General features: G+C 40.8%; 1 protein-coding gene across 2 annotated transcripts in view; it reads right to left on the bottom strand.

Annotated features, from left to right (window-relative positions):
- The window catches only part of Znf277 (zinc finger protein 277), a 123,438-nt gene that overhangs the window by 12,793 nt on the left and 88,931 nt on the right, over positions 1-21,714 (bottom strand). For both annotated transcript variants that reach the window (XM_031357378.1, XM_031357379.1), the window contains 3 exons: positions 7,932-8,023; positions 2,250-2,360; positions 1,438-1,570 (listed from right to left, as the gene is read on the bottom strand). In XM_031357378.1, the coding sequence (XP_031213238.1) occupies positions 1,438-1,570; positions 2,250-2,360; positions 7,932-8,023 (336 nt within the window). The remainder of the gene's footprint in view (positions 1-1,437; positions 1,571-2,249; positions 2,361-7,931; positions 8,024-21,714) is intronic.

Below are 21,714 nucleotides of genomic sequence, written 5' to 3' on the forward strand. Positions count from 1 at the left end.
ACGTGAGTGTGTGGATCCTTTGACGTCTCCCTCCAAGGCAGAGAGACTCCAGCCATACAGTGCCCTGCTAAGTTGCAGCTCTTGCACATTAGTCTAAAGGGCCTCAGAAGGAGAACTAGTAAACTGCTTTCATGGCTCCCTACAGCAGCTGCATACCAGTGCTGGCGTCCACTCCCTGTTGGAGGGGGCTGAGCCCTGAAGCAGTATTGGCTCTAGGAAGTCATGACTAAATGATTTGAAGAGAAGATGGAAGGACTCAGGGGGTGCCTCTGCTTTTAGCTGGTTGTAAAACATTTGTAGTAAACTTTGGCAAGTTCCCAGAGCCAATCTTTAAGAAAATGCTAAACTTACTTCTTGAAGAGAATTTCAGTTTAACACTATATGACTAAGTTAAAACACATAAAGCGTGCACATGAGAGCAGGGACTTCCAACACAGATCCTGTGTACTGCTTTCTACCCAACACAGGAAGAGGCTGATAATAGTCCCTCAGTTTTTCCAAATCAACAGGCTTAGATTTTAATGTATTTATATTGGGAGAGGGGAAAAACAACTTTTGCTTCAGGAAATTTTAGCATCAGAACTTTCCTCCTTCATTGTTCTGTAGGATTTGTAATTCTTGTTTAGGTATGGGTAGGGCACCTCATTACATACAAGGAAAAAGCTGGAGGACTCAAGGCAGGCCTGGTGGCATTCTCTAGTCGTTATGTCAGTCCGAAATCCCCTCCCAGAATTTTAAGTAACTCTAGTAATGTTGTCTCTAACTGAATACCACTGCCTGTCCCAAAAGGGTGAGTCTACAGTGGGCAGCAGACAGGACATAGACTTTACACCTTGAGACGTTTAAAATCTGTGGCATAGGCCACCAAACAAAGATACTTGCTTAATTAAATGGAACAGTTTCTCTGAAACTTTCCTTAAGAAAGAAGCTGGCAGACAATGATACAGATGCACATTTTATTTTGAGGATAAGGGGAGGATCATTTAGTGGGGAGATGGAAAAAGAGTAAAGAAATTGCTTTTAAAAAATTATCTTGTGTGGCATCTAGCACACCCAATGTTCAATAACTGTTTTATTATTATGTTCAATAATTCTGTTTTAAAAGCAGAATATATAACCACCTGGCTTCAAGCTGCCAGATAACACCAAATGGAGAACGGTTTGTAGATAATGAAATACTGTTTGTTTTTTCCAGTTGCTATCACATTGAATTCTAGAGATTCATCTGTCATCTTCACTGCAGAAACATCTGTCAAACCAAAATATAACCAATTAAATTTGCTTTGTAAACCACTGCTAACTACTTCTTGATAATGCCTCCCATTGCCTTTTAACCTTTGTGCCGATTCATTCATTCTTCAGACATTAGTTGGCCTGTCGGTAGATTTTGATTGTGGTATTATAGCTGAATTTTAAACTATAAGCAGCAAGACTTACCAAGTAATTGATGACATAGAATCGGTCATATTCTCTGTTTTTTGGATTGATCCTACGATGCTGCTTTTTTCTCATGTGATCTTTAAGTGTGTTTTTGTCTCTGAAGGTCTTCTCACAGTACAAACACTGTAAACTAAAGAAAACACACACACATTGCTAAACATATCCCTTGGACAACTGTTGCAGAACCCTGTTTTAATTTTACATTTATTTATTTGGGTTAAACAAAATAAAATTCTTTCTGTGAATCCCCCTACCCCTTTACTCACTTGGCTTTGTAGAAAGCATGGTATGGTATGGTATGGTTTGCTTTGTAGTAGTCTAAATTGGCCAGCTCGATGTTTAGTTCAAATTGTGGCAAAGATAGTTCTGTTTCTAGACTGTGCAAGCAATGTGACTAGTCTCCTTCTTCTCCCAAAGCCCCCACTTCCCTGCCACAGTGGTTGGCATCCCTTGGGACAATATGCCAAAATAAACCCTGCCTTCCTGAAGTTGTGACCTACCAGGTATTGGGTCACAGCAATGAGGAAAGTACAGAATATTGATGATGAGTATAATTCTTTATGATATAACATGGTCAATGTTTGGCATAACGCATACATTTTAATGCAATAATTTCAAAACTCACTAGAAGGCAATATAATCTAGATAGAATCTACATAATGCCAAAAAACCTGTAAAATCCCACAGCATAAGAAATAAGTAACTTTCACTTAATTCTAAATTAAATTAATTTATTAAAATAATTTTTAAAAATTCAGAAGTGTCTAATGTTAAATTAGGTTCAGGCTGTTTTGCCCGAGAATCCCTACTTGTCCAGTTTCTTCTGTAGTGTGCATAAGAATTCAGCGCAGTTCACAATGTTGTCTGGCAAACCAATGTTGAAAGCATGCTCTCTGGCCATGTGGTTCAACAGAACAGATCTGTGAAGGAATATGAACAATTCCGATTATTTATAAATAACATAGGGACAAATCAGACTAGGAATAGCATTTGTATAATAACAACCAATCAGAGGATAAACAAGCCCTAGTTACAGACATTAACACTTGAGCCTCGCTAAAATGGATATGCTCAACAATACGCAAACCCACATGCCTGTTTTCTAACATTGGAAAGATCAGACTCTGTAGGAACATCAGGTCCTCGTCTTCTCCTTTATTTTTGTTTTCTGAGAAAGGGTTTCTCTGAGTAGCCCTGGCTGTCCTGGAATTCACTCTGCAGACCAGGCTGACCTTCAACTCAGAGATCTGCTTACCTCTGCCTCCCAAGTAGTGTGCTGGGATAAAAGGCTCCTGCCACCACTGCCTGGTGGGGGTCCTACTCTTTCATCTAGTAAATAAATGATGCTGTCTCTGTCTTTCCAACTCACTATGAAAATGAGGCTTAATTTTAGGCATTAACTTTACTGGGACAATGAATAGTAGGGAACAAGGAAAGCATGTGGTGTGTGTAGTGGTGGGGGTGTTTTTACAGAAGAGTGGTGGGCATCTGAAAGCAGAACCAGGAAACCTGCCCTCAGAGGGCAGATGCTGCTTCCTTGGACTCTGTCTCCTGGAGTTAAACCACTAATCTCTATCCCTCAGATACTGGAACTCCAGGCCCTCTGGCCTTGGCACTCTGGCTTACACAAGTGGTCCCAGGACTCTCAGGCCATAGGACTTGAAATGAACCCCCCTGATTCTGACCCTAGGGAATCTGCACATAGCATGTCTGTCTCTAACATTTGCATAGTCCACTGTGGGAAGGCTCAGCCTCCATAATGGATAAGGCAACTCTACTACTAAATCTCTTTCTGTATTCCCTTATCACACATGGTGGTTCTGTTCTCTGGAAAATCCTGACTAATACAATGGAGAAGAGGCAAATGGTTAATATCAAGATGGCCTTTTCTGTGACATGAGATCATGGACATTCACCTAGGGCAGCATCAGATGAAGATTATGAACCTACTGTTAATAGATGTTACATACAAGGGTCATGACAGCTGGAAGCCCAGCTTGTAGACTAGCTTATGTTCAAAGGAAACTTTATTTCTACATTTTAATTTACTTTGAATTTATGGGTAAAATACAATGATGTATATATTTATTAATTATCATATGGCATTTTTATATATAGATATTGTAGAGAGCTTACATTATATCTGCTCTAACATGGGCCACTCAAACTTCTTTCTTTAGCTTTTTGTGGTATACAGCACATTAGCACTAGCTAATGTCACGCTATTGGGCAACACCAGCATACCAGACCTCTTATTGCTATTTAAGTCTGATGCCCATGAACCAACTGATTCTGCCTTTTCCACTATCCTTCCTAGGCACTAGAAGTCACCACTCTGTTCTCAGCTCCTATGACCTAAGTTTTTTTCAGATTCCACATAAGAGTGAGATCATGAAATACCTGTGTTCCTGCACAAGGCACACTTTACTTGGTATCATGCCTCACAGGTTCTATTCCTGTTGATGTGATTCAACTATTTTACAGAGTTGAGTAGCATTTTATGGAATATGTGTATTACATGAAAATCTTAACTTCTTCAACTTAAATAGCAAAAAAGCATATATATATAATATCTCCTAATAAGACTTTCTCATAAATAAAGGTGCAAGTTTTAGGGGACGCAGGAGTATGTATATTACTGTTAGATTGTGCGTAGTTGCTGTATAAGAAATTTATTGTAGATAACTTTGATTCCTTCAATGTGTTTTTGAATTTGTTTTTCATAAAAATATAAGCAACCTTATCTCCATGAATGCATGCTACCTCTTTAGGTTCATGATATAGTGGGCACATTTATTAATCTGTGCTTAATAAGCCATTTTCTCTAACTGCTTAATGATAACTTATAACTTCAACTAAAGTACTTGTTGGGAAATTTACATTGCTGGTCAGACCTTCAGAGTTTTCCCAGGACATCCAATACACAGGTTGCAGGGCAGAACTTATGCTGTGGAAGACTCCAGGTAGAAAGAGACTGGGAACTTCTTAACAAGGTGGATGGATGGATGGACAGCTGTGATATGATTCAGTAATCCAGGAAACTTCCTATACCCCAAGTCCACATAGAGCAGGACAGAGACCTTAGGATCCAAGGAGAATGCCAAAACACAGTTGGACGTGCCTTGAGCTTTTAGGAGGAGATGCAGTTACCAACTATTCCTAGCTTGAGTCAGAAGTAACAGCTGGCTCAAGCATGGATGGGTTGGCAGCTTTCTGCTACCCCAACCTATGTACCCAAGATCTCTGGTTGGTACCAGTTATACTGGATGTACTTGTGGGAGCCTCCTCCCTCAACTTCTGCAGATCAAAGGCATGTAGAATAAAGTTTGAAAACCAGGAGACTACACTAGTGGCTGGCTCAAGGAATGTGTGAGATAAGAGCTATCCCAATCTTTGTGAACAGTGGCTTCTGGAGTCTAAGAGAGGTGACTCAGAGGGCATTGGGGTAGCACTGTTCTTAGGACCTATAGACAGGTTCTACTGGGTCAAACCCCATGACATCTTGACTCTATTTTTTTTTCTGAGAGTAGCAGGACTGAGTCAGATCTACCCAGGGTGTTTACATACGAGCTTAGAAATAAGACACAGATCCAACCTTTGGCTGAAGAGCTGCAAGGGTACCAGGCTGCCTCTCATGGGTCTAGCCTTTGCTTTTGGCTCTGAACTTGTTGAGGCTTAGTCTTCCTCTAATTTTCTGGGGGCCTGCCAGATAGGTATCTAGGTTTTGAAAGTGAGGGGTTGAAAGTTAGCACTCAGTACGAGCTCTACTCTGTGTACTCAGAAAGCTCAAAGATTTTCCTGCCTTGCCACCCTGATATCTTCTCAAGGTTTGCATGCTCATTTTACACTTGAAAGGGAGTCGAACAGATGCAGAGACAGCCTGAAGACAGCTTATTATGGCCCCAGTCTCTACATGAGGCCCCAGGGTCTGCTCTGGTGACCAGATTGATGGCCTTCTAGTTTTGATTAGGTTGCCTAGCAGTGGCCCAACTTGACCAAGACTTCCTGGGGCTTCCATACTTGACATCCGGTCACCGAACGGGAAACTGTCGATAGGCAGAGCTATCAAGAAGGGGCTTCGCTCTCCATCACTGTTAATTTATAAGTTACTTTGCTTGGTTAAGGAACGAGTGTGTAACTAGGAAGGCATCATTTGTGAGTATATTTGTGAGGATGCCTCTGGAAGAGACTTGTCCATAAATAAGAATGATTTGTAAAGACAAGTATCCTCACCAAAATAAGCAGGTATAGCCTTAAGGACTTGGAGAGTGAGAAGACTCGGGAGCCAGATGCTGCGGTGAAAGCTTAGAGAGGTAGAGAAAGCACCCAGCTGACCTTTCTCCTTAGTTGATTTCCCTAAAGGAAAAGCAAGCTCTCCTTCTCCATGCTGTCTCAGCACCCACTCAAACTGTGTGCCCCTCACTTCTACTTTCTGCACATCTCTCTATCCATCCTCCTGACTTCCTCTCCATGGCTGTTTTTCCTCTGTTCACTTCCTATCAACTGGTTGCTTGCTCCACCTCTTGACCTATGGTTGTCTTTATTTAATCCTGTTTACAATAAACAGAAAACTCTTGGATTAAAGGTGTGTGTTAGGGCTGAACCACAACTAGAAATGGGTTTTTCCAGTAAATGGTACTATCTTGGGGTTAGTGTGATCAAATATCCTGCAAAAGATGAACATCTAGTTATTGTCTCTTGTCCTTAGTACCCTGAGACATCTCCACCACTGGCCTTGGGGTTTCCATGTCTTCAGATTGGGATTAAATTTGCCACTGGTTTTTTTGGATCCTCAGATTGCAAAAGGTGTATTTGTGAACTTTCATCCTCTTAATTATATGAACTACAACTCCTATTTACATTCTTTTATAAATTCTATTGGTACCTAAATGGTTTACTTAGCTAACTCAAAATTGGGTGATTCAACCTATGACTCTGAGAAGGCCAGGGTGGACTAGGACCATCTGGCACTTATGCTTCGAGCCACAGCTAGCTGGCAAGGGCAGGGGCGTCTCTGTAGCCTGGCAGATGATACCTTCTGCTTTATCTCCTGGATTCTCAAGTTTTTAAAGACCAGCCAAGATGATTCACTAAAATTGTTAATTTAAATTAGTTTCACATCAATTTAGCCTTAATTTCCAAGAAATTAAATGCACAGCAATTTTAACTAGTATTTCAACTTTTTACCTTCTTTATAATGTTAATTTTATCATTAATCACAGAGTTTTACTTCAAATTAGAAGCTATGGAGAAACTTCTGGTTTTCATAATTATTATATTTTTCCATACTCACAATGGTCCTTAAAGGCATGTAATAATTATGAATATATAATTAAAACATTTTAGTTAGGAATGAAGTTTTACTTAAAATATTTCAAACATTTTTTCTTCGCAGTTTTTTTGCCCTATACACTTTAGAAATAGTTTTTTTTTTTCAATGCCTTCTTCTCCTGGGTCTCACCATCTCTTCTGGTTTCACATTGAACGTTGTCAGATCTTTCTTTACAGCTCTGTGGTTTGGACAAACGGGATTAAGTCAACAGCTCTGTGGTTTGGACAAATGAGATTAAGTCAATAGTAAGGCTGTGCGAGAGGCCCCCACAGAGTAATGAATGGGAGCTGAACTCTGTGCTACTGCCCCTCCCTGACACTGGCTCGGACAAAACAACTTAGTTCTATCGGCATAGAAATTCACAGTAATTCAAAGTACTTGTTTGAGAAAAAGGACTCAGTCTCGGCAGGAGTTGTGAGCTTCATGGTGTCTTAATTGGCCTTCTCCATTTTGCTCACAGCTCATCTTCTCTAGCTTTCACACCAGCAGCCTCACCACCACGAGAGAGAGTGGACATCCCTAGTGTCTGTCACTGCTGAACCCGCCTGGCAGGTGCTGTCCAAGCTCTCCTCACAAAGCTGGCTTTTATTTGACCTGACTCAGCTGACTTTTTTTTTTTTTTTGGTTTTTCGAGACAGGGTTTCTCTGTGTAGCCCTGGCTGTCCTGGAACTCACTCTGTAGACAGGCTGGCCTTGAACTCAGAAATCCACCTGTCTCTGCCTCCCAAGTGCTGGGATTAAAGGCGTGCGCCACCACCGCCCGGCCACAGCTGACTTAAGAGAATCAAATCTTACTCCTTGAGCATTTGTCCCAAATAATCAAAGACTATTTCTTTTAAAGATACTGCAGATGGCTTGAGGAAAGCATTATTTGTGGCAAATAATATACTAGATAACCATCTAAGACAGTCTGGGAGTAAGATATCTTATGAAGCCTTTGAGAAGTTATGACCTCCAGGGGTGTAGAAGACCATACTCAGGTGTAAGGCTATGTGAGTACCCACAAAAGACCCAAGACGACCAGAAAGAGGTGGCTATGGTGAGTTATGATCCAATGTAATGGTGGGGTTTGCTCCAACCCAAGTAGAAAACCCTTTAATACAGAGTTGATATACTGTCCCCCACAGCACTGAGGACATAATGCTATAGAATGGCAAACCTGTTTCCACGAAATTCCTCACTGCAAAACATGCACACGCCATGAAAGCTTGTATCATTTCGCTCTCGCTGTTGCTGATCAAGAATTTCTTTCTGTAAATTATAAAAGGACTTGTGAGTTTATCTTTAATATCTATAGTTAGTCACCGAGCAATGCCAGTCTAGATGAGAGTATAAGAGTACAAAGGTCATGCATGAAAGTTGCTCATACTTCTGATTTCTTTGTTCTTGTCTTGGCATTGACACACTCCAAGGGAGTCTCACTGGTCCACAAACCTCATCAAGGGCAGGTGTACACCCAGCAGTATGTGGCCAACAGAAAACAAACTCAGTGGTATTTTTGGAAGTATTTTGTCTCACATTGCTTTGTCTGAACTTTTTTTTTTTAACCATACAGGTCTTTTGCTCGTATGTTATAGTTTCTGATTTTGTTTTTCTAGGTTTTCTCTGTATGTGTGTGGCTCAGTGTGTCCAAGCATCTCTATGTGTTTCATGTGCTTTTTCCCACTCCTTTTCACCTTGTTTATTTTGTTTTATTCTGAGTCGTTTTTATCATATTATTAGTTTTTTAGATGCTTGTTTATATTCTAATGAAAGAGAAAGGGTGTGCATTTGGGTGAGTGGTGAACTGGGGAGGATCTGGGAGTTGAGGGAGGGGAAACACCAATCAGAATAAATTGTATGAAAGACATCTATTGCAGTAAAGAAAAGAAACACTAAGTCTGCTCGCAACAGCAGACCGTGGAAGTCACATGGCAATGGATGCATCTCTGAGGCAATAAGGGGAGATCTTCCTGACCTTTGTTGGCTGTGTCAGGCATTTCCTGTCCTCATTTTCCCATCAGACCTGAATCTGCTAAGTTCTCGGATTGCTCTTATCCTTAAATCTCTATTCACTTTGAAATCAAGTTCTGATAATTTCCCCATCATCTCTAATAACATTACCCTGAGTCCATATTTTGTTGAATTATTATGGAATTACTATAAATATCAGTCACCATGATTGCAATCCTTGAATATACTTCCATCAAAGGGAGAAAACCATTTACTAAACATGCTTTTATGCACATTTATTGTGTTGGGCTGCAACTTAAATGTTTTATAATGTTCTGCTAGATTCTGCTCTAATCAGGGCAGCTCTACGCATTGTCTTTCTGGGAAGTCAGTGTGCTACTTTGCTTCTCACTTTTACAAATCATTACACGTTCATCAAGATCCAGTGTGATTCCTGCAAACTCTCATAAAAAAAAAAAACCAACATTTTATTGCACATTTCTCAAGCCCGTGACAATATTAATCCTGATTTTTTTAAGAAAAAAATCTTACTTAGCATAACATTATCTTCATTTTGATTCAAATGTGAGGGATTTTATGAGTCAGTACCCTAGTGAATTTTTTTCTCATATGTGGAAACCCCAATTTAAACTCGTGTATGTGTGTGTGTGTGTGTGTGTGTGTGTGTTATGAAACTATAAAAAGCATCATAAGAGGGGTGGAAGGTTTTTTTCTTTTTTTCTTTTTTTTTTGAGACAAGGTTTCTCTGTGTAGCTCTGGATGTCCTAGAATTCGCTAGACTTGAACTCACAGAGATCCACCTGCCTCTGCCTCCTGAGGACTGGAATGAAAGTCATGGGAGAAATTCTTAAAAGAAAGAGGACAGAGGGGGAAATAGAAGGTAATGGAATCTTGTGGCAGGAAAGCAGAATGGGGTGCCTTTTGAGGGAGAAAGGTAGGGATGGGGGATGGGGAGATAGTGTTGGGATTAAGGGAGAAAGGGAGAGGGGATTTGGAACAAAGTTTAACAGTACAACGATGCTTATGTATGAAAATTCTATAAGCTATTTGTTTACATACTAAAATATTAAAAAAGTCTTTCCTAGACATTAAGATATTTTCTTTTTCTTTCTTCCTCTCTTTCTTTCTTTCTTTCTTTCTTTCTTTCTTTCTTTCTTTCTTTCTTTTTTTTTTTTTGGTTTTTCAAGACAGGGTTTCTCTGTAGCCCTGGCTCTCCTGGAACTCACTCTGTAGACCATGTTGGCCTCGAACTCAGAAATCTGCCTGCCTCAGCCTCCCAAGTGCTGGGATTAAAGGCGTGCACCACCACCACCTGGCAATATTTTCTATTTTACCCTTGCAATGTGTCTTTTCCTCACTTTGATATCAATGCAAGGAAGGGCCCCAGAATTGGGAGCAATAGACAAGGGCATGCTGTTCTTCATAAAGGAATTCTCTGTCCTTGCATTCTTCCCATATCAGGCTCTTGTGATTCCAATAGTGTGAACACCCCCTTGACTACACTCTTGTGTCTATTTTCTCAATGTTTCTCCTTCTCTTCCTACCTTCCTCTGTTCCTTTGTTCGTTTGTTCGTTCCTTCCTCCTTTTTCATCCCCTTCCTCCTTAATTGTATGGGTGTGATCCATTCTTTGGCAGTTTTTTTGTATGAGTGATGTTCTGTTGACCCTCATCTTCACCCTCTCTCATTCCTTCTGACTTTTTGTCAAGATTCCATACAGTCCCTTTCCCACATTTTGTGTCTTTTTTTTTTTTTTGCAATTCACTGATTTTAATCAGGATGATTTAATCTATCACTGGTTTGGAACTATTCATTGGAGCCTGGTGACCTCACTGGTGGGTATACAACAGCTAACAATGACTGTGCCTCACCTAGAATCCATCAGTAGCTGGTTATACAAATGGGAGGAGCATGGTCCCATTAGCCTCTCTCTGGTCCCTGATTGGTTGTTGACAGGTCCATTCATTTGCAGGGCCAGTGTAAGGAACAGGTTGTGAGATTTTATTTGCAATGGCAGTATTATGCCCTAAAGGTAGCACTTCATGGTTCACTCCTGTTTTCTAGCTTCTATTTTTTTCTTTTTTTCTTGCTCCTTCTGTGACTTTCCCCTGAGCTGGAGACAGGGTGGTGTAACTGCTATGTTTAGGACTGACCACTCAACTGTCAGCAGGCAGAGTCTCGCATTCACCATCCTTCATTGAATGGAGAGATTTCTCTGATTAAGGATGAGAGAATAGCATTTGTACACTGCTACTGTAGATAAACAATAGCAATCGAGTTTTCCCTTAGGGCACAAGATTTCTCCAACCATAGATTTTCGGCCAGGTTTATAGTACCAGGCATGTATTGCCTCCTGTGGAGTGGGCCTCAAATCCAATCTGAGAGATAGTGGTCATCTTCATAATAGTTGTGCCATTTCTATACCAGTAGGCATATTTTACTTCACAGGTGGGCACTGTTTACAGCTTGTATGGTTCAGAGTTTGGTAAGGCAGCTGAAGAGTCTTTTCTCTTTAAGCAGCTGGCTCTGCACCCCTGACATTATGAAAGCAGCCAGCAGGGAGGAAACTTCCACACAGTTCCAGCTTGATTTTTAATATATTTTACAGCCAAGGCATGTGGGATCTTCATCAAGTTATCTTGCTAGATAACTAGCAAGAATTATCTTATCTTGTTCTGACAGACCATCAAGAAGAAGAGAGCCTGTATTGTTTTGCAGGTCTTGGGGCCTCCCTCACTAATAATTTATGAGGGTATATCTCATATCTGGCATCGGGATTTTTGTTTGGTAACGACCAGCTACACATTTTAACTTTTTGTTGATTTTTTTTTTGTGTCAGTTTCACATCATGCACCCAATTCCACTCATCTATCTTCCTGTCCCTTCCTATCTGTCCTCTGCCCTTGTAACCTCCTCCTGCCCTTAAACCAAACCAAACCAAAGCACCCACACAAACTTCACTGAAATGAGTCAGATGGGAGACTTTCCCAACAGCTGGAGCTAAAGCACACTAATACAATAGGAACATTAAAACATAAAACAACTATGCCTCCTCTTCATGTGACTAGAAAAGGACTAGTAACTGTTCTATAGAAGTTCATTTCCTAGATCACTGGAATTTAAGTCTGATAATGTAAAGGTTTAATTATGCACAGGACGGTTTTGTAGATGACCTTCCATGTTTTTCACGGCATTATGAATACAAGATGTGATTTGACTTGCTTATAGTGTGGAGTCCAGGTCCAGGCTAGAAACAATTATTTTTGTACTGTATTGTAACGCAAATTTATTTGACTTTCAGGATCTCCTTCCTCTACAAAAGAGGAAGCTGTCAGGCTCACCTTATCTGCACTTGCTCTCTTCCACAGCCTCTGTGCACACCTCCTCCTAGGCACAGAGCTTCTCTTCACTGTATCAAACATCCAGTTAGACCCGATTTTAACTTACTCTGCTCTGTTAGACCCTCAGCTTGTCCTCTGAGTCTGGAACTAAACTACTGGTCTTTCCAAGCTGAGCTAAAGAAACAGAGCCCATCACCTTCTAAGAATGGAACTAGGTCAAATATGTTTGGCATCCAAGAATGGGCAGCACCTGATTGGTGTCTGTCTTTGATGGGGTGGGTGTGTTAGTTACAGCTCCTTGGTGAGAAGACCTTGCCTCTTATCGGTGGCTCCTTTTCCATCTCCTGAGATTACCTGATATTAGATAGATGATTTATAGACTCTCTCTGTACATTTACTTCAAATATGATTATGGGAGAGTAGGAAGGAGGGAGACAAAGAGAGAGATGGAAGGAGGGAAGGAGAAGCTAAAAATTTATTAGAAATGGTATTTAAAAGAAGGTTGTAAATATAGAAGGAATAAGAGGAGAACTTGAATGTAATAAACCCTAAGAAGTATATGATTGGCTCCTAGTTTGCTACTAAACAAAATTCCCAATTTTTAATATTGCTACATAACACGTGATTCTAATTTAAGATCTTCAAGGCTTTCTACCACATTGTTTCTTCATGTAAGTCTACTACAGATAAACCTGAAGGGTTCTAGCAGGCCAAGCACAGCACACATGGCAGGGACAGGCTTTGTCTTTCACCCTTCTCCATTTCCTATACCTTGTTAAACTCTTAGGTTACATTCCTAAAGCTAGCTGCCAAGGTCCATTTCCTTATCTGGCCATTTTCTCTTCCTGAGGTTGACCACTGAGGACCAGCTACCAAAGTACTAAAGTCTAACTGCCACGGACTGGGGTTTCTTACAGGGTCCCTTGTTCCCAGGGACGATGGGTTCTGGCCAGGTGTGCACGGGACTCGGCTTTGACAAACAAACTCAACACAAGTAGTGTAGGATCTGAGTGCATTTCTCAAAAATGACATGAGGCTTTTACAATCATTGCAAAAGAGAGATGAAAAATCTGGCAGCTTAGTAGTCAAGGTACATTTGAGGCCATCTAAAACATACTGGATCTAAAACATCAGCCATCTCCTCTGGACTGGCGCAGCACCCCTGGGCTCCGAGCACGCTCGGGCCTCACGGGGTTGGCCAGAGTCCCCGGGGTGTGGTGTTGGGGCTGCGGGTGCGCCAGTCAGGAGGGTAGAGGCTCAAATCTCAAATCCTCAATGCTGAATGCTCCAATCTCGGATGCTCACTCTCTTGAATCTCAACTGGTGCAGCACCAACAACCCCCTTCCCCCCCCCCCCCCCCCCCCCCCCCCCGCCCAAGTGCTCTGGGCCGGGGGTGGGGGTGGGGGTGGGGGTGGGGAGGGGTATGGACTGCATGGATCTAAGTCCTAGTCCACCTAACTTCTGGTTCTAGTCTAAGTGCGAACAAGTCCGAATGCTGAATACATACTGCTGAATCTAGAATGCTGAATGCTGCAGACTGTCTCTCACACACACACTTGGCTCAAGGTCCCGCCCATCTTAGGTAAAACGCCCACTATGCTAATCTTTTGGGGAAGTAGAGACCTACCTGTCTCTTGTTAATTCCTAGGAGTGGTTCAGCTGTAGTATGTGACTGAGAATGAGGATTTTACTTGACCTTGCCCTGGGATAAACCTTCCATTCTGTAAACTTCAATGCCCTACCCACAATGCTGGAGGCAATTAGTTTGGATGCCTTAACATTCCAAGCCAGGGTTTGACTAGGATGTTGGAACATTGGTGAAGGTCAGAGAGCAATTTCCCATTTTATCCAGCTGTAAATAAATCATATTTTGGTGGGCACCTAACACGAGTTCGCAAGGACATATCTGGGCTACCTGAGTTAGGGGTGCCAGGCGACAATGCAGAGGCAGGAGACTGACTTTCCTTGAGTTTTCGCCTCAAATACTGCTGTCACGCAAAGTGTGCGTGGCATCTAACAATCAAAAGCCCTCTTTTGGCTACTCTAATTAATGTGCCCAATCAAAATTAACCAACTCACTCTAACATGGGGTTTCCCCTTTCCCTTTATAAACTAACATTTGCCTATGGGCCACATCTATCTCATCCCTATCCAGAGGAAGTCCTTTGTCCTTTCGGGGCAAATACCCCTGCCCCCCTCTTTGTTCCCTTCCTCTTCTCCCTTGTCCTCTACCTTCTGTCTTTGACCCTTATTCCCTGTCCTTTTTGCTGAGAAGTTGGTTTTGGTGTATTCTGGGATGTCCTTCCTTTCAAAAACAAAACCAACCAACCAACCAACCAACCAACCAACCAACCAACCAACAAACCACACTGCAATTTGTCTAGCAATTCAACTAGCAGGTTTCAAGGTCTGATTTTGATTTCTTTAACCTGCAAATGGCCTGCAGAAACAGCTTCATCTGCGCCTAGAGGGAGGTCTCGGGCCCCCTGCTTCACAACAGTCCACATGGTTCCTTTCTATGGTGAGTGGAGTGGCAAGTCAACGGCCACTTAGTTCTGTATTCTTTCGCTTCTCTGATTAACTAATGTACAATGCTGACTGGACATAACTCTTTTCTATGGATCACTTTCTGCTGATCTCTAAAATTCCCATGAAAACATTCTATTAATAATTAAAGTGACTATCCTAGACCATTTGCACGATACTTCCTTTTTTGCCAGTTAAATTGAACAGGTCTCTATCCTGGTTCTCCAGGAAACTATACTGATAGTCATTACCGATAGAAAGTGAGCTTTTATGCACTGTGTACATAATTTCTTATAGTGCATTTCCCAAAAATACTTGAAAAATGAAATTGTACCCTGCTTGCAACTATATATACACTACAATTTTGCATGCTCTCCTGAAAATCCAAATGGGATTCTCAAAGGATTTATGATCCTGAATTTCTGTTACTGAAACGGGGCTTGTACATACTGTGTATAATTTATGATGTGAAGTTCTTAGAACAATCCCACATCTGCGTTACAGTGCCTACAATGCTGATTAATCACAGCTTTGTGATTGTGGAGAGCTAAAACGCATCAATGGTAATGTACTTGCCTAACACACACAAGGTTCCATTTCTAGCACCATGATGTGAAAATCACAGGAAAGGCCAGCACCTATGTTTAAAGATCCCACAAGGCTGACTGATTAGAACTCTGATGATTGTAGTGGGCTGGGCATTGCAGGGCTTGAGCCAAATGATCCTGTGTTATTTTTAGGCCCCATAAGAACTACTAATTGCCTACTCCTGTGTCTGATCTAACACCATTTTAACTACCAGGTAAAACCTTTTGTGACATATTAACAGACTCCTAACTCCCATCAACCCAAACATTAAGAATGCTGCCAGACAGCACCTGCAACCTATGACAAGAGACTCCTTGGCTTTGCTGTAACCCACCTACCAGTTTCCACTAATGTATTTCAAGAAATGCCTTCATTTATGACTTTCTTTTGTTCCATAACTATAAAACATTCCACAAAATTATTTGCATGTGGAATGTGTTTTTTTTAGGGGGGGGGCAATCTGAATCTGGGTTCCTGGGCCACAGTCACTCAGATCTGGCTCTAGAATAAACTGTTCTTATTTCCTTTGAGGTCAGAGTTGTGTTTGGTGCAGAGAATGTAAATTAAAGAGCTCACAGCAAGTTGGTAATTGTTTCAAGATAAGAATTTACTGTACAGGAAACTATTCTAAGAAAAAGAATTGATTGTTGGTTATGATTTTTAAAGTCCTAAACTTTCTTTTTTTCGTTCCCTTCAAACAGGTCATAATAGATTAATTTATGAAGTCGAAAGAGATATACAGAGAATTTTAGATTACTTCAGAGATAGGTATCTACTTAACATTACTAGTTAGAAAATTTTACTTTAACACACATTTTAATACATATGCATCTTAACTGCATAAAAATACATCTCTGAGACAGCTTTTTGAGCAAACGGGAGGTACAAGTCAAGATGAGGAAAAGCAATGGAGTGATAACTACCAATTCTATTCATTAAGGAAGCTGAATTTATTGGTACAAAAATGACTGTTTATTATTCATCTCTATTAGTTAAATTCGTTTCATTTTTTAAACTTTTAAAAGTTGAGTTGGAGCTGTAGCTTACTGGAAGAATGCTTTCCTAATATCTAAAGGCACTGAATTTGATCCCAGTACACGGAAAAAACAAACAAACAAAAAACAAACAAACAAACAAACACCTCAATAATGGTGTCAAGGTTTGTCTGCGTCTACTCTACAAGGCTTTACTCTTGGGATTGCTAAACTGAAAAGGAAATTCTCCATACTTCTTAAGATAGAAACAACAAATAAGATACACGTACAGCGGAGGACTTTCGGGTCTGTGTTCAGTCAGAGATGGTGCACATAACCCTCAAGAGACTGGAGGCCCCAGGGAGTTTAGAGGTCTGGTGGGGTGGGGGGTGGGAACATCCATGTGGAGACAGTGGGGTGGGGAGGAGGTATGGAATGTGGAACAGTTGGAGGGTGGATGAGGAGAGAAATAAAATATGGAGTGTAAAAAGTAAATTAATAAATTAATTTAAAAAGATACATTCTTTTGATCACATAGAACCTATATGTAAAATAAAAGATATAACTATTTAAATCATAATGCCATAATAGTTGTCTATAATAGTTTTGTCTACTGCCATTAAGTTAGTAAATTAAGAAAGAAAGTTGTTCTTAAATTGGTTTTGCTGACATGGATATGCCAGGCTGCATGAATTACTAAGTGAGGATCTATTTAATATAAGCAGCTTTCTCTTAAATTTGTGACTACTTAGGTCTTTATTACTATCTTGTCTCTAATTTTTATCAAGCAATAATTCTTTTAAATAGAGAAGCTAAGACAACAGCATAATAAAATTCCTGTACTTAATATCTGTTAGCTATGAACATTTGCCACCCACCCTTCCCCAACTCTACACACAACTAGCATTCTTATGCATTATATTTTCTGACTGAATTATTTAAAAATAACTTTCAGGCATCACAGCACTTCTTTTGTATATGATTCAAAGCACCTTCTGTTAAAAGTAAAGGCATTCTCCTAAACACAGCCACAAAACTGTGATTATTACTCCTCAGAAAACAAAGAGACTTAAAGTAGCACTTAGGTAATAGGTAGATTCTTCAATCCTCCCAGTGAATTATTTGAATATTCCCCACTAAGTCTAAACCATCCTAGGTCCATGCACTTCTTTGGGCGTTGGATGCCCTGCCTCTAATTCTCAAGCCACAAAGTCATTCAATCATCGGGATGCTGTTGTGTTACCCAGAAAAGGGAGAATTTTCTGAGGTCAATGACACTATTTCCAAGGAAATGGATGGCTGCTAGGAAAGCATTGTTAGTTGAAATATCTCAAAATGTTCTCGAGCAGACAGCCTCATGAAGGCGTGAACTGTTCTTAGTCATCCATGCAAATCCAGTGTGCATCTAGATTGAGGGATTCAATATCTGTGGAGTGGAGATGGACTCAGCTTCCCCACATCCTCTAGAAAGAAAGACCCAAGGTGGACACCCTGTCCTGACTCACCACTCTCATGGCTGTTTATTCTGAATGCAAAACAGCAGTAACAACAACAAATCACACCAAACCCCACTAGGACCGGAAAAAACAAAACAAAACAAAACATACAAAACAACCAAAACCCAAACTAAGCTTTAATTTCTTCATGTCTGTCTTCCATAACAAACGTGCCACCACCTGCTGACCAGGCACCATGGTGGATAGAGAGCCTGGGCTATCTGGGCTATCAGGAAATGTCTATTTTCTTCTCCCTCACTTCTCTTTCTTTGTCCTTCTCTTTATACATCTTAGCAGCTGATATAATTAGTTGTAGCATATGTTTAGAGTCATTTACGAACAAAGAGATAACATCGGAGTCAATCCACAGTGAGTATCAAACAGAAGTGCAAATCAAAGCTCATTAGCTTTGTGGTTTTATTTTTCTAAGACATTTCATGCTGGGCTATATATTAGGCTTTATTTGTGGGCTGGCAGAGTGGAGAGATAAAGTGAATGTCACAGATGTTATATATTTGAATTTCTCAAAGCAGTTGGTATAATGAGATGAAATTTTCATTATAAAATTGGCTTGGATAAGAACCATAGTGGTAAGAATACAAGATCAGCTCATACCTTGGGCAATGAGTCATAGTAACAAGCTGTATGTTTGTCTCAGAGGTGCAGAGTGGCAGAGGGGCCAGTGCATGGTCTTTCATCTTTATTCATAAGCTGGAAACATAGGGAACTTTAATAAAGCTGCAGGTGCAGACTCACAGGGGATTGACACAGAGGTAGAAAAGGCAAATGGGAGTTAGCGTAGAAATTGGAAGAATAAAGATCAGTGAGTGCAGGGAAGAAGCATTTAGAAACCATTTTAGCAGGAGGAAACAAAACAGAACCCCGGTGTTTTATATGAAGAGTCCACAGAAAATGGCCGTCTTAACAAAACAAAATCAAAACAAGGCCGACAGCACAGAAGAATCTGCTAGCTTGTCTTGGTCAGGGAACCCGAGGTTACTCTCTAGCACAGACCACCTACCTTCCTAGCACAATTATGGCAGTGGCCCACGGGGCCCACAAGGAGGCAACAGGATCTTCCATTCCTCTTGCTCTCCATCCCTAGAACCAGGGATCACCTACAAGGTGTTTAGTTCTTTACCGCCTTCACCTGTTGTAATAGTGTTTTGGGCTGGCGTAAGACCCAAAAGCATAGGTTTGAGATAAAAGAACAAGAAAAGTAGGTGAGTGGGCACATACATCGAAAATAAAGATAAAAAGAACATACACCCTCTCTAATAATAGGTGAGCCCACATTTGGTTCTCAGCTTTCTTAGAAAAGGAAAACAAACAAGAGAATTTAATTGGTTGTTGTCCTCTCTTCTTGGAGGTAATTTATAAACACTTTGAATTTCCCCTGGCTGGGTTACTTTTTTACTCAGTGGGCCCTCTGATTACAGTTGATTACTTATGCTAAACAGATGACTCAGGATGATGGCTGGCTAGCTAAGCCAGACAAACCAACTATGTGATTAGTGGGTGGGGCATCTGAGCCACATGACTCTTGGGTGTGGCCAGTGATTTAATCAATCATTGTACTCTGACCAATCCTCTCCTTGAGGAAGATTTCCTGGTCAGATACACAAGGTGTTCACACACAGAAATAACATCTATCTCTGGGAGGATAACGCCTCTCAAGGGACAGTGAGGGCTCTGAAGTAGGGTGGGCAGTGATTCATCAATCAGTCAAATGAGTCACTTGTCTAATTTCTGCTAGGATGAGGGAAGCTTGAAGAGAGTCTTTTCAAATCAGGAAAAAAACAACATAAAACAAAACAAAACAACCTACCACAAACTAAAAACTACCCAACCCAACCCAACCCAACCCAACCCAACCCAACCCAACCCAATCACCCAACCCAACCCAACCCAATCCGAACCAATCAAACCAAACCAAACCAAAAAGATCTGACTTCTTTTGAGTCCAAGAAGCAGACTCCATAACCAAGCAGACACACTGAACTGCAAAGGTGATGGATGAGTCTGTCCCTGGGAGACAAGAAGCAGGGACCACTTCATTGGCCATACACGGGAGTAAGAGGATATGGCTAAAACTGTAATGAATTTCTGTTTTTTTTTTTAATTGCCTAATTGCTATTTATTTTCATAAATGTGAGGTATTTCAAAGTGCTGTAAGGCAACACACTAAATATATACATCTTGATGAAATTCAGAACTTTCTTATTTTACTTATTTCTATGTACCAAACAAGAACAAATACAGTAACAAGGAAGAAACAGGCTAGGAAAAAGGAATATGTATATATATATCTTTATAAAAGTTTCTTAGTTCAAAAAGTGATTAAAGTAGTATCTACTCGAAACTTCCATAACTAATTTTCATATGAAAATATAAGTATCAAATTTAGTTATAGTATATAGGCCATGTAGGAATTAAGACAGTACATAACAGATTAACAATATACTTGTATACAATATATGCTCCTCAAACACTGAGGTATTTTTACAGTACTTAGATGTAAATGTCTAGTCTAATACTGGCTGCAGGAGCCACCTAAGACTTACACAGAAGGTGCTGTTTACAAGAGTGCTCCCAGGGCACCAAATGGCAAACCCCCTTCTGTCACATCTACTGGAACTTAAGGACCATTGTAAAAGGAAGGAATGGCTCGTTGTGGAAACTTGGACCAGAACAAGGTGACTTCACAGTCTCCTGAGGCTCCCAACTGTCCTGAATGCCCATGGACGTTACCAGGTGGGCACATTATTCCTTAGTTGCCCATCTAAAAGGTACTGGAATGCACAATAATGTTTTGTGGCATAGGAGTCACAGACAAAACATGCTGGAAAGAACTAATCTGAAGTTTGGCAAACAACTTTGGTTTTATACTCTTCTTAGAATGTTCAAGAAAATTATACATGTTATTTGTTTTAAATAATTCTATTATTTAAAAAACTTCTAAATGAAGGGCTTTTCTTTTTGAAGGTAGAAAATCAGTCTGTCCACTACATGGCTGATGGCTGAATTTAAGAGGGCAGTGGTGGGTAGAGGGCACTGGCTCTTCTAGCATGTCCACATGTGCTGGCTGGCTTTGTGTGTCAACGTGACACAGGCTGGAGTTATCACAGAGAAAGGAGCCTCCCTAGAGGACATGCCCCCATGAGATCCAGCTGTAAGGCATTTTCTCAATTAGTGATCAAGGGGGGAGGGCCCCTTGTGGGTAGTGTCTCTCTGGTAGTCTTGGGTTCTATAAGAAAGCAAGCTGAGCAAGCCAGGGGAAACAAGCCAGCAAGTAACATCCCTCCATGGCCTCTGTATCAGCTGCTGCTTCCTGACCTGCTTGAGTTCCAGTCCTGACTTCCTTTAGTGATGAAAAGCAATGTGGAAGTAAGCTGAATAAACACTTTCCTCCCTAACTTGCTTCTTGGTCATGATGTTTGTGTAGGAATAGAAACCCCAACTAAGATATCATAGATCAGAGAAGGTCCAGATAGCATTTTCCTTGTGTTTATATCAGGACTACAAAAGAGCTGCAAGAGAAAAGTGGGTTCCCATCACCCACATGAAAGCTCACAACTGTCTGTAACTCCAGTTCCAGGGATCCAATGCCATCTGATGGTCTTCATGAGCATCATACATGCATGTGGTACACATGAATACATGATAAGTAACACACACATAAAATAAAAACAAATACATCTTAAAAATAACAACAAGAACAACAACAAAAGGAATGCTAGGCTTTTCTTAAATATTCAACCATTAATTAAAAATTCCGAACAGAGGACTGGTGAGATGGTTCAGCAAGTAAAGGTGCTTGCCACCAAGCCTGAGGACCCTAGTTCAATCCCTGGGACCCACATGGTGTAAGGAGGAATCAACTTCCTTCCAAAAGTTATCCTCTGACCTCCACATGTGATCACAATACATGCCTCATACCAGTAAGTATGTGAATGTAAAACACAAGTCCATCTCTTTCTTTAGGTTAGGGAAGTTCTCAGAAGTTTGGAATACAGGAAGAACAACCCACATTCCACAAGGAACTCAAGAAGAAGGAAGACCAA

This window comes from Mastomys coucha, unplaced genomic scaffold (genome assembly GCF_008632895.1).
Source record: "Mastomys coucha isolate ucsf_1 unplaced genomic scaffold, UCSF_Mcou_1 pScaffold6, whole genome shotgun sequence".
NCBI lineage: Eukaryota > Metazoa > Chordata > Mammalia > Rodentia > Muridae > Mastomys > Mastomys coucha.